At 47.1% G+C, this 12,891-nt stretch overlaps 1 protein-coding gene across 1 annotated transcript in view; it reads right to left on the bottom strand.

Moving 5' to 3' along the window:
- The window catches only part of WWC1 (WW and C2 domain containing 1), a 65,084-nt gene extending 52,394 nt beyond the window's left edge, over window positions 1-12,690 (bottom strand). Inside the window, exon 1 of the mRNA XM_030283703.4 lies at window positions 12,309-12,690. Within this exon, the coding sequence (XP_030139563.2) occupies window positions 12,309-12,427 (119 nt within the window). The 5' untranslated portion in view covers window positions 12,428-12,690. The remainder of the gene's footprint in view (window positions 1-12,308) is intronic.
- Window positions 12,691-12,891: the final 201 nt, after the last annotated feature.

The raw sequence follows: 12,891 nt of genomic DNA, 5'->3' as shown, positions 1-12,891 counted from the left end.
CATTCTTTCAAATCAGCTGAAGCACAGCTTTGTACAGCAGAGCCCCCAGGCACAGAAGGGACAGTGTCTCTGCCACATGCCCCCTGATCACAGCACAAGACAGCAGCAGGGGATCCAGGGCTCTCCTCTGATCACCAAGGAGCAGAAACTACCTGCGACTGAATGAGAAAAACAAGTAAACAGGACTAAAAGGGCAATTTGCTACACCTGTGCCAGCCAGAAAAATGCATTTACAGTCCTCAGTGAATTGAGTGCACTGCTCTGTCTTCTCGTTCAGCTCAATCAAAGCATCCCACAGGTGAGCTGTTACAGAACAGAGCAGGAAAACCAAATCAGACAACACAACTTTCAAAAAGGGACTAACCTCAGTGGTGAAGAAAGAACACAAGAGCTCTGCTGGCTTCTCCCATCCAGCATCAATGTACTTTATATTCTCCCAACACAAAACTACACGCAAAGGATAAAGAACTCATAAAGCCACAAAAAGGAGCAATTCCAAAATAAACTGCAAAGGAGCAATTCCAAAACAAGCCATCAGGAACACCAGGAGAGTGCAGAAACAAACACTTTGTGGTGGTCCAAATACAAGAATAAACCACAGCTTTCCCAAAGGGTATACAGGGAAATTACCCAGATGGAACTGAGCAGGCTTAGGTCCAGTTTTAGGAAGTGAGAAGAGCTGTGGTTTGTCAGTGATTGCCCACAGCAATACATAAACACCGGGCACCACAGCGGCCCTGTGCCACCGGGCACCACTCTGCTGCACAAGCAGAGCAGCTGGTGGCTCTGGAGGGGACACGGAGCTGCCACTCCAGCTGTGACAGCATCCCGGGGAAGGCGAGGGCAGGCACAGAGCACAGAATCACACAAGTCCCAACCCCATCTTGTCACGATGCTGGAGGCACAGGCTGAGCTGTTTCTCGGCAGGATGCCTGGCAGATGCTGTCCCATTTCAGAGTACCCTGTGTGATGATTGACAAACCAGTTGCATCACCACACCCTGCCCAGGAACGCAGCACTGTCACTGAGCACTCACCACCTGCACGCAACAACACAGGTGCAGGAAACAGTTACTCCACAGCAGTGTTTTCCCCTGCTCATGATGTTAGAAAAGGTGTATTTCATCTACAATACTTAAAGACTTTTGAAAATCTAAAGCACTGGCAATAACATATTCATATCCATCTCCTAGCAAAGAACTGAGCCTACATTCTTTAAAGACAATTCACTTCCACTTGCAGAAAGCTACTTATTTAAGAAAGAGGCACTCCAAGCTGTTACTAGTTCGACTTTTTGCTTACCTGTGGGATATTAAAGTTTAGATAAAGGTACGTGACATTAAAATCAGTAGAGAAAAACATCCTAACAAGTTCCTAAGCCTATTTGCTTTTCTTAGCATGACAGGCTTTACAATATTTCTTGCAATTCTCTGCTTCATGCTTTGTTCAAAACTTCCTGATTATACTAATAAAATAATGCCCAAAGCACACCAAAAATCTTTTAATAGAGTCAAAACTAAAGTATCGGATCTATTACACCACCCAGCCTTTCCCCTCCACTGGAGCAGCATTAGAGCCTTTGGACATCTCATTTCAACAAGAAGGTTATTTAGTTCTTGAGTTTAGAGTAAAGTATTTAATCACCAAAGGATTTGCAAATTACACATGAATATGCATGTAGCACTTCTCACCATGACATAAATCCTATTGTATATTTATGAATGGATTGCTTTGCCTCCAGCTTCTACATGTATATAAACACAGGTTTTAATCTTCAATTCCTTCCTCCCTCCCTTCTTTTTAAGAAGTTGCTTAAACAAATTTGCATTTTTGGAATCTATTACCTACAGTGTATTTCTTGCCTTTTTTTTTTTTATACTCCACAAACCTCTTTCTCCCATCAGGCAAAGTGCTTACTTATGAAAGGCTTTAAAGACCCTGTAAACATGGCCATAAGGGAAATAAGCAGCAGTGTTATATGGCTTGGGAGAGAAAAAGTTGAAGCAACAATCACTGGAAAAAGGAGTGCACCAGAGCTGGGAACACAGAAGTATAAAATGACAGGTCAACAGCTTGCCTTTGACTGCAAAGCCACTAGCTAGGGGGAACTAAACTAATAAATATTGAGAATGCAATATAAATAATAAAACTGTTGTTTTGAAATCCCTGATTCATACTGACAAAACCTCATTACTACCTACACCTCTGAACAGGGATCTAGGCTGGTCACAAAGCAGCTGGACCAAAGCAGGATTCCAGCCTGCCTTCAACAAAAACAGGTAAGAGGCAGTACTGCCATTCAGAGTTGTTGCCACACAACTGCCCAACTACTCCAGACAAGTAATTCAAACAATAAAGCCTTTAAAGAGCTTTGTTAAAATTATTAAACTTTTGTTATTTCACTGCAAATCTGCTCAGAATTAAATGTGACTGCAAAGGAACACTCCATCAGAAGCGAGTGCCACAAGCAGATTTCCAAGCAGAAGGTTCATGGGTGTGAGTACCCCTTGGGCTGTTCTCATTCTTGTTACTACACACAGCAGAACCCCAACATCCAGGAGTTAACTGCACCCAGTGCCACCTTCTTTCAAGGACCTGGTGCCACCTGGCTCTGGTCAGAAAACCAGAGCAGCCCCCAGGCCCACCTTGCTGCCTGGGGCTGTGGCAGCAGCCAGAGACACGATGGGACGGGTTCTGACACAAGAACAAATCCTCCCAGCCCCAAAGAGGCAGGTCTAAACCTGGCTGTGAACTGCAGCATGCTCAGCTGCAGTCATCTGCTCCTCCACCCATGCAGGGATCTCTTCCTGCCAGGAAGAACCAGCACCAAAGCCCAGTGACTGCAGTGACTGCACTGGGCAGGAGCCCCAGCCCAGCCAAGCTGCTGAAGATGCAGCACAACTTGTCAGAGGTACCACCCCAAACTGCAGGACCCTGCATCTGGGAAGCAGAGAGAAAAGAAACCAGGAAACACTCTGGGGTATTAGCTACAGACTACTGGACAAATAGAGAATAAAGATGAGAAAATTCAACACAGAACATTTGCTTTAGGGATAAGAGCAGCATTTACAAAAGATGTGTGAAAACAAGCCTGAGTGGAAGACCATGTGTGACCAGTTCAGTTGCAAATTTGTCTTTGCAAACTAAGATTTTTATTCATGAAACCCTTTTGCAAATGACCACACCAGGCTCCTGCCACGGACCTCTCCCCTTCCATCCACACAATCTTCTCCTGAAAAGAAATCTTAAAAAGGAAGTGAGGAGTACTGCCCAAGGAATATAAGAGAAGTAAATGAGATGTGCTTTAAGAAAGTATTCACACACAGGTTATGCTTTCATTAGCATCAGGTAGATGATGGCAGATACACTCTAAACTGAATTATTAGTAAGCCAGTTGTATGAGAAACTCACCATGGCTGTCACACAGCAGTCATTGAATAATTAACAGATACATGACAATAGATCCACATTTATTCAGAATTATAGACCAACTCAGCTGAGCTTTCACATCCAAATTTAAAATGCAAAACATGGAAAAGTTAAGAAGTGTAAGATATCTTACAAAGCTTTAGTGCCGCAGAAAACCATGGCACATGGCAGAAGCCATGGCATTTCCCTTCCCTCAACATACAGAATAAAATAAGACAGAGTAACACTCACTGATCTCTTTGCCAGCCAAATCAGCCCATGTGTAGAATACTGGAAAACTTTTTGAGAACTAGCTCTTAAACAGCTTAAAGCCTTCTATGTATGTGTTCCTACAAGAATTAAACAGTCCCATCAAGGCAATAACTTGTGTTAACTCTGATGATTAGTCCTTGTGGTGTGACCTAAGAAAAGTGACCTAAGAAAAGCAAAAATAGCAAACCTGGCTTACTGCCTTGCTGGCTGACAAGCTGTTTAGGTTAGCTGGATGTGGAGATGACTTTAAGGAATTTCACAAAAATCTAAACAAGGGGGTCAACTGACAGCTGAAGTGGAGAGAGACCAGATGTTGAGAAATGTGGAATAATGTGCTGAATGGGAGAGTTTAACCTCCTTAATCTCTGCAGGGTTAACACACCACTAATTAAACATACCTGAGCATCACCACATTCATGTCCCAGCAAAAAAGCCTGTTCAAAGTAATGATTTAATTTCAAGTGGAACCATGCCAAAAACTCTGCAATACCAAATGTAATTCATGCTAAGAATATTTATTTTTAAAAAATCTATATGAAAAGCTCACCTGGAATTAGATACAGTACAGGTCATCAGAATTTACATAAGTCTTACTATTTTTTCTAAAAATACCCAGCACCATCCAAGACAGGCCATCAGCCTGAAATACCTCACAGGAAACAAGCTGGATAATTCAAAGAGCTGCATCACACATGACAGCCAAATACTTTCCATTATCATCCCCACCCAAATCCCCTTTGAGGTAATTTGCATAAGCAGCTCAAATATATACTCAGTGTTTCAAACAGTCCAACAATGGAGCCAGTGTGCAGGATGAAGATGTCAGGAGATGACTCCTCCTCTTCACTCAGGGGCCAGGTGCTGTGGTGTGGCAGGTTTCTGCTGCCAAGCCAGGGTGCCTGAGCCCCTGGGAAGATGTCCCATGGGATTTATGCACCTGCATGGCCAAGGGACAGCCTGTGCAGCTGTGCCACCAGCATGTCTTCTAGTGGCTGCAGAGGCTCAGCTGGCTCATGGCATCCAAAGCTGCGCTTAGCTCAAGCAAAATTAACCTATAAATTATCCACAGCACAGTTTCACAGAGCACTTCTGGGGTTACCTACATTTTCCTGTGCTGCTTGAAGGGTCCAGAAGTTTATTTTACCCACTGCTGCTCCTCTGCAGGCCATCCTCCCTGTGGGAAGGATGAAATAGCAGAGAGCCCTCTGCTTGGCAGGGGACTGCCCTTGTGCTGAGTACAAGGCTATTAAGGCACTTGAAAGTCACATATGAGAAATCTGCAAGCTGTTGCAGGGTCATTTAAGCAATAGTTTCACTTACATTTCAGTTCAAAGTAGCTGTGTGACCACCTTACATCTCAACTCTGCACAGAGCAGATATGAATGACTGCCTCTTGAAAGCAATACTGTTTATTGCGTGCTTAAAATCAATAAAGCTTCCCTCCACAGAGTACATTCTTCTAAAATAGTAATTAGGCATTTGAGGAGAACCAAACAGTTTCACTAAACAATACCATTAGTCCTGAAACGTCAGTTTGACATCTCAGCCAGAAAGCACTTTGTCAGAACTAATTAATCCCTACAGCACCTCCATGAGATTGAGAAAGCAATTCATCTGTTTTTGAAATGTGTTGGGTACTTATGCTGCAGAACATCATGGCTGGGGTGGAAGCCGTCAGTATCAGCACAAACTGAGAACAAACCAAGCCAGGAGAACCCATCCAAGAGCACAGAGAACACTGACAGCTGTAGCATTTGGCTTCTTTGCATCTTCCTGTTACACACCAAACCTCCTGTGACTAGCTGGAGAGTCTTCCAGATGCCACTTCACGGAATGAGTGGCAGTGAAAAGCAGCTATTTTTCTGCAGGGAGCAGTTTTGCCCACTGTTTGTTCAGCCAATTATCTATGCATGTAGCTTTAAAGGGAGGAGGGAACAGTAACCTTAGGCTCTGTGAACAAGAACTGAGCTTAAACCGCTCAAATAAAGCCAAGGCCTCATTACCACAAGCAAGGCACGTAACCTTACTAAACAGGTCTCACAAATGGCAAGCAGCCAGCATGAAAAGTATTTCTCTCCAAGGAAGTGGTCAATCTGCATAGCTCTCCTACAGGTGCATGCAGCAGCACTAGTTACATACCTCACCTGACTCTGCCAAGCTGCTGCCACCCCCCTTTATTGATTCATGATTCCAGCTAACACTTGCCCTGCTGGTACAGCACTCAAGGCCACCAGGTTCAGCCAGCCCTGGCACAGGAGACCAGCAAGGCTTTCCCAAGGCAGCTGTATGGTCTCTCCCTGTCCCTGAGAAACGCTCGAAGGTGTCCCACAGGACAGAACCGAGTGCCAAGGCCAGCCCAGGACGTTCCCCTGCTGTCAGGGAACGCAGGAACGCGCTCTGGGGCGGTGACCCCGCTCCAATGCTGAGCACAGAGCAAGGACAGCCTTGGCAGCCTGCAGCCACCTCCAGGAGCACACAGCAGCAGTCATCTCCTAATAGACTCCTCCAGAGCTGAGATTAGAGCCAGTCCCAAAAGGTGGAGTGGTGGGTCAGTGACAGGACCCCCCTGAGCCACCTAGCAAACATCACTTCTTTACCTACAAGTCATTTCATTAAACTCCTTTGGATAAATCTTCCCCATTCTGGCACAGCCTAGAGAAATTTAAATCAGATTCAGACATGGAAAACTGCTGCAAACTCATCTTCCCATAACTGTGCTAGCTATGAAGCTGCCCTGTGAAGAACATCTTTAGGAGATGCTCTGCCTCACTGCTGGTTTCACAAGGACTCCAGCAAGTAAAAATCCATTCTTCCTGTAAAACTCAATCAGAAATCATGGGGCAGAGCTAAGCACCTGGGATCAGCTCCAGAATGGGGCTGGCAGAGAGCCTGACCAGGTCAAGTGCCTGGGGACAGTTTCACAAGCACACCCTCAGCAGCATTCCTGGGTTGCCACCAGAGCCAGCCCCACTCCCACTCCTCCAAGCCTCCCAGCTCAGCCCCAGCTCTGCACAAGCATACACAACCCAGATCAACTGTTTTTGTAAATGAACCCAGAGAGCAAAATGACATTTTTCAGGCGGACCAGCTTCCAGGCCTCACTCCCTGCACTGGTACAGAATTACCCTGGCAGAAGCAGCAGCTTAAGGTGCCCCAAAAAACAACAGCACCTGCCCAGTACTGCAGCCACTTCTCCCCTGTCATACCCACATCTTCTGGAATTTACTAGCCAATTTCCTGCCATTCTAGTGGATGGAGATGACAGTAACTATGCTGGTATGAAAATATATGACCTACATAGGGATGGAATTGTTGATTTCATTGTCAAATAAGTGGTAACTTCTAACTTCACACGCTGTCAATTTTTGAGGCAAAAGTAAAGGAGTCAAGTTGTGAGCAAGATGACCTTGCCAGAGCAGAAGATGAAGCTCAGCCTACATATTTTTAACAATGTGATTTACAGAGATTTCTTCAAAAGCATTTCTGATCCTTTAAGACTCAGAATTCCCCAAGATTCATTAAAAAGCTGCTGAGCTGAACAAAGCCTCATATTTCTTTTTTTTTTTTTCATGTTCCATAGGGAAGCAAGATAAAATAATGCTTTTTGTCATTCTAAAGCCACTGCCAATATCCTCTGTCTCTACACCCGTGTGCACACCTTCAGCAGCGATGCCCTTGTTAAAAGCAGCACACCTGTTGTTTTCAGTTCCCTCCCCAGTGTCAGGTGAGCTTGCACAACTGAGGATGCACACTGGCTCTGAAGGTAGCCCCTGTGATCTTCAAAACATCCAGGCTTGTCTGGGGAGTCCAGGGGAAAAAAAAATCAACTCAAACCCCTACGAAAATAATAAAGTCTGATCTTTTATAACTGAAGCAGTGTGATGGATTTCAGCTCCAACCCACTTTTCCAATCTATGGGTTCATCCTGAGCTAACTCATCTTGGAAGTCACTTGATATTAATAAAATAAAATAATTTCAAGTGTCACAATAATCTTACTTGCTATCCTTGTCTCCTTATGTATTAGCACCTACTTAAACCAATTATTATGGAAAAAAGTGAGAACAGCACAAATCCCACACATTAGGACACCTGTTCGAGAGGGGGCATTTGGATGACTTTGAAGACTGAATTTTTGTCACTCCCTTCTGCACTCATAGAAAATGGTCATCAGCAGTTTCTATGGGCACACACTAAGCTGCCTGTTCCTTACAAAGCTGTCAGCTATTTTGGGGAATGCAAACAGGAGAAAGCAGCAGATTCACATATATATGACAGGGTGCTTAGCTAGATATCAGCAAACAAAGGCAACAACAGGCATCCAACTAGCAGCCTTCAGCTGCATGACCTATGCTGTTGGCACTGATGAAAGAGCATTTCTCTCTCCTGGTTCTTCTATTTTGGAGAATTTTTCTCTCATCTCCTTATGCTTACAGATTTTCATCTACAGAAGAGCACAACGCCTTTTGTTCCTGCCGCCTTTCATTGCTCTCCCTTCTTCCAGCCCTTTTATTTTGAAGGATTCTCACACTTAAGTTAGCTATAGCAGCTTTATTCCAGTCATTAAAGTTATTCCACATTTAAGCAAGTAATCCAAGGAGTAGACAGTTACATACAAATTTTCAGCACAACGCTCACATTTCTAAATCTTTAATAAAAGCAGTTTGTAGACCAAGTGTGCAGAGCAGACTGGGATGAAAAGATTAAAGATCAGAATAATGCCGAGGAGACAATACTCTGCAGCACTTCTCATAAAGCCTAGAAGGGCATGGCTAGATGATGGTGCTCTCCATGCCTGGCTTTTCTGCTCTGAAATCCTCAGGCTCAGCAAAGCTGAATCTTCCTGAGTAAATAGGTGGCCCTAACTATTTTAAATACTGAAGACATGTGACACCACATGCACTGGCCCTCAACCTTGGCAAATCTCTTTACCAAAGCTCTGTTTTGGAGGTTCATACTAGAAAAACCTCCACGTGGAGTAGGATGGGAATTTAGGTAGCAAATGCAGAATCTGGGCTTTTACTTAATGAACATCTCCCAACCCTTTACAGCAACAAGAGCCTTCAAGAAATGAAGGGCCATCAACTAAGGCACTGCTGTCTCCCAAAATATCTGATGCTGTTTAGTAATTTCACCAAATTTAAGCTACAATTGCACCTATTTAAATAGCTTTTAATTTTCAACAGGAGTCCACCGATAGAAGTGAAATGAGAAGTTCAGTCAGTTCCATATAAAATAACCCAGAAAAACCTGCTTACACCACCAGACCAGTAGGAGAGTACAACACAAATATTCAAGAGTGGGATCAATTAGCAGGCAATGCCAAATTTTCAGTGCATCTTGAAGCTTCTCTGTTGAAAGGCAAGGAGAAGCTAAAAAATTTATCCTCTTACAAAACAGCCTGAAGGAGAGCAGAAGCTCCCTTAAACCTGGTCGAAAAGAGCTCAAGGACATCACAGCACTGGAACAGAGATTCCCATCTCTAATTCTCACTTCTGATGACAGCTGAAATCTCACTCAGGGCACTCTGCTGTTCAAGCACTGCTCATGCTGATGCTTAAGATCAGGCAGCAGCTGGTGCTGAACTTTTCAGACACCACTGGTATTTTCTGTTTGGCCACCAGCACAGCAGCTTCCAAAGCAGATGCACCCTCTGTGTTAAGAAAGAAACTGAGACAGCTCTCTGGCATGGTTTACCAGCTGGTATGTACTGGTGCAGACCTGAAAGGTTGTGCTTAGTTTTAAAACCAGGAATGACAAATTTTCTCCTCCAGCTCAATAAGGTTTGATCTCCTGTCACACTGTATTCCATTCCTGAATTATCTAATTTTCAACACATCTACTGAAAAAGGCAGCTATGTGAGCTTCCTCTTACAAAAGGCAAAACACAGCAGGATTTTGGTTTTCTCTCCACCTGTTCAGAAGAATTACCTTAGAGCTTTTTAACCTGAAATTCCTGTAATGCAAAGTACCTTGATTCGTTTCTGTTAAACCACACCACAGGCTCAGCAACAGTTAAATCACAAAATTCTTCAGATTATTTAATCTTAGATTATTTCCCAAAATGTTCCAACATCCACAGGCTTCTGAGGACCACCCTGAGTCTTAAACAAGGTAAAAGTGCTCTGACATGCAACTGCTTCAACCAAGGCTCCAGCACCTGGGCATCACTTGGGTCAGCTCTGCAGGACAGTGAGATGCCTCCAGGTGCCAGGGACCTCCTCCTGGCCAAGTCTAACAGCCCATCAGCAGGACAGGCGTTAAACAAGAACAGGAAAAGCACCAGCCCCTTCTGATTTCACAGCCCAGGGCCAGCTGAGGTCCCACCTTTCACCCTCTGCCTCCCCATCCCTGCCGCAGACCCCCGGGTGCTTCCCTGGCAGCCTGTTAAACCAACCTCAGCAGGACTGCAAACCTGCTGGCACTAAACAATGGCATGGCTCATGCCCTGAAGGTAGATAGTATCCCTGCTCATGCTTATTTCCACTAAATTAAGCTAGAATGAAATATTTAGGGAAGATTTAAACATCTGTGTTCTATCTTTCACTACCACTTGCTACTTGCTGATCAGGTTTACAAAGGTCCCTGCTGACACCGGGTTCAGAGTGAGCCCTAACACACTTCTTCCTCCACATTCCTCAAACTTGCATTTCTACAGCCATGCTACCCACTATCTATTGCTTTTTGCTGGGTTACAGACAGAATGTGTAACAGCACACAGAGCACTGTAGCAACTTCACAAACCCACGTATCAGCTGCAGCAATTTTAAATATGACCTGTAAAAGGCTAAGCTTTCAATCATTTAAACTTTAAAATACAGTGATAAAGTTCAATGCTCAGTGTGTAAATCCAAGTTCACTCCCCTACAGGGAACAGGCATCTTATGATCTGATGAAAAATCCCCTGTCAACTGGGTTTCACAGGCAGTGGTAATTACTTGGAAAAGAAACTTCTTTCCTGTATGGCAGAGAACAATTTCAGCTCATAAAAGCTCATGGTCCACTAGATGATGGGTAGGTGTTGTGGCATATAGTTGTTCTTCTGTGGACCAGCAGATTCTTCAAAACCTTGTGGATTTCCAGGGGCAGTTCCCTTGGTAGCACTACTGGAAGATGACTCAGATGCAAAGCTCGTCAGGGCCACGTGTATTCAGGTGTATTTCTATGTGCACAACAAGTGTCATGTGATAAGAGTTATCAGAATGTGTTTGATTATTCTCCTCTAGCAGTGGTGAGCAGGTAGATTCTGCAACAGCTCAGAACACATGGTTAAATAAGGCACCCATTTAGTCATTTCTGTCATTCTTGAATCACTAGCCAAGGACACACAGGAATTTTTATAAGCCTGCATTAGGCCTATTAGATTTCTCACTTGTCTTCATTCTCTGAACAAAATAAAGATGCCAGGAAAGCATTTCTAATTTTAGCTTCCATTGACTTTTATGAAGGTTAAAGAAATACCTTGGAACAACTCTGTTACATGCCTTCTCAGCCACATGCCTAAAACTGAACTCCAAGACGAGTTCCAAAGCCCTGGCTGGCAGCAGGTTACATTTGTGTACAGTACACACAAGGATTATTCCTGGAATGCAGAACACTCCTTGAAATCTTGTAAAACTGGACAATCATTCACTTCCATGCTTAACAAAAAACCCATCTAAGTAAACGGAGCAAGGCAAAGTCCTGACATCCCACCAAGAATGGAAGCCCCTTCAGGGAACTGATCGCTAGAGCGAGGGGATGAAAGGAACACAGATTCAGAAATTGACCTTTCTGTCCCACAAGGAAAACGCTCACTGTCAGACAGGGAAGCGTGTGAAATTTATCAACAACAAACCGCATAGTTCAGATTGTTGGAATTTCCAACTCGCTAGGATGGATTTTTGAGTTCCTGTTTCTGCGAACTTCAGCTAACAAAGTATTGAAGAAGAAATTTAAAAACTTCTAATTTCAGTGGTGATTGAGTAGTTGAGCTTCCTGCACCTCCAAACTCCCGTGCTCTGGCTCACCATGATTGCCTCAAGCATGGAAGTACAACATGCTAGGACAGAGTGTTGCTTAGAAATTGCCTCGCTATTGAGCAGCACCCTGTTTTCTGTTTATCTTACTTTTCCAAGTCAGCGCTGCAGGAAAAGAACCACTCAGAGGGAGCAGGAGCAAGGGGATACCGCAGGGAAGGCGGCGGCAAAGGGGCGATCAGAGACACACCCTCAAGTCAGTGACCTCCGCGACGGCCAAGCTCGATGAGGCCACGTAGCTGCTCGCAGAGGTGAGCCACGATGCAGGACAGGGCTCGTGGAAACCTCTGCGACCCCACCTTGTCCCGAGCCCCGCACGGAGCCCCGCCGCTCCCCGGGCGGGCTCCGAGCCCGCAAGGGCCGCATGGCCGCGCCGATCGCAGCGTGCGCCCGCAGCGCGGCACGGCCGGGCTGGCCGAGGACAGAGCCCGAACGGCAGCGACACGACCCGCCGAGCCCCCTCATGCCTCCGCTCCCGGCCAGGCCCGCAGGTAACGCCGCCGCCGAGCCGCCCTGCCGAGCCGCGGAGCCCGAGCGGAGCCGCGGGACGGCGGCGGGGACCGGCCGGGCTCTGCCCGCACCCCGCGGGGACCCCGCCCGCCGCCGCCCACCTGTCGCGGGGGTCGACCCAGCTGGTGGTGCGGCTGCCGTGGTCGATGTAATACACCTTCCCGTCGTAGTCCCGCGCCTCCTCCCAGCCCTCGGGCAGCGGCAGCTCCTTCCGCGGCATGGTCCGCGCCGCCCCATGCACGGCCGCGCTGCGCTCCGGGGGCCGCGCCGGGGCTCCCCTCCCGCGGGCGGCGCGCAGCGGTGCGGGGGCCGCGCCGGCCCAGCCGCGCAGGGAGGCGCCGCCGCCGGGCAGCCTCACATGCCGGCCCCGCGGCGGGGGCGGGCCGGGGCGGTGCGGGAGGGCGGCGGCGGCGAGCCCGCGGTCAGCGCTGGGCGCGGAGCCCCGACCGCTCCGCCCGCTCACGCCTCCATTTCCTGCTCCGCCGGCGGCCGCCCCGCGACTCCGCGGCGGCACCGCCCCCGCCCCGGCCCCGCCCCGGGTACGCCCCCGGCCGGCCCCGCTCGGCCCCGCTCGGCCCCGCTCGGCCCCGCGGGCTGCGCGCCCCCGAGCGCCCCGGGGCAGCCTCGGGGCCCCGCGGGGCCGGAGCACCGGGCCGGGGCCGGGGCCAGAATTGCTGGAGCGCC

The sequence above is a fragment of the Taeniopygia guttata genome, chromosome 13 (genome assembly GCF_048771995.1).
Source record: "Taeniopygia guttata chromosome 13, bTaeGut7.mat, whole genome shotgun sequence".
Lineage (NCBI taxonomy): Eukaryota > Metazoa > Chordata > Aves > Passeriformes > Estrildidae > Taeniopygia > Taeniopygia guttata.
Note: the sequence above shows the minus strand (reverse complement) of the source record. Positions and strands in the feature narration are given on the sequence as shown.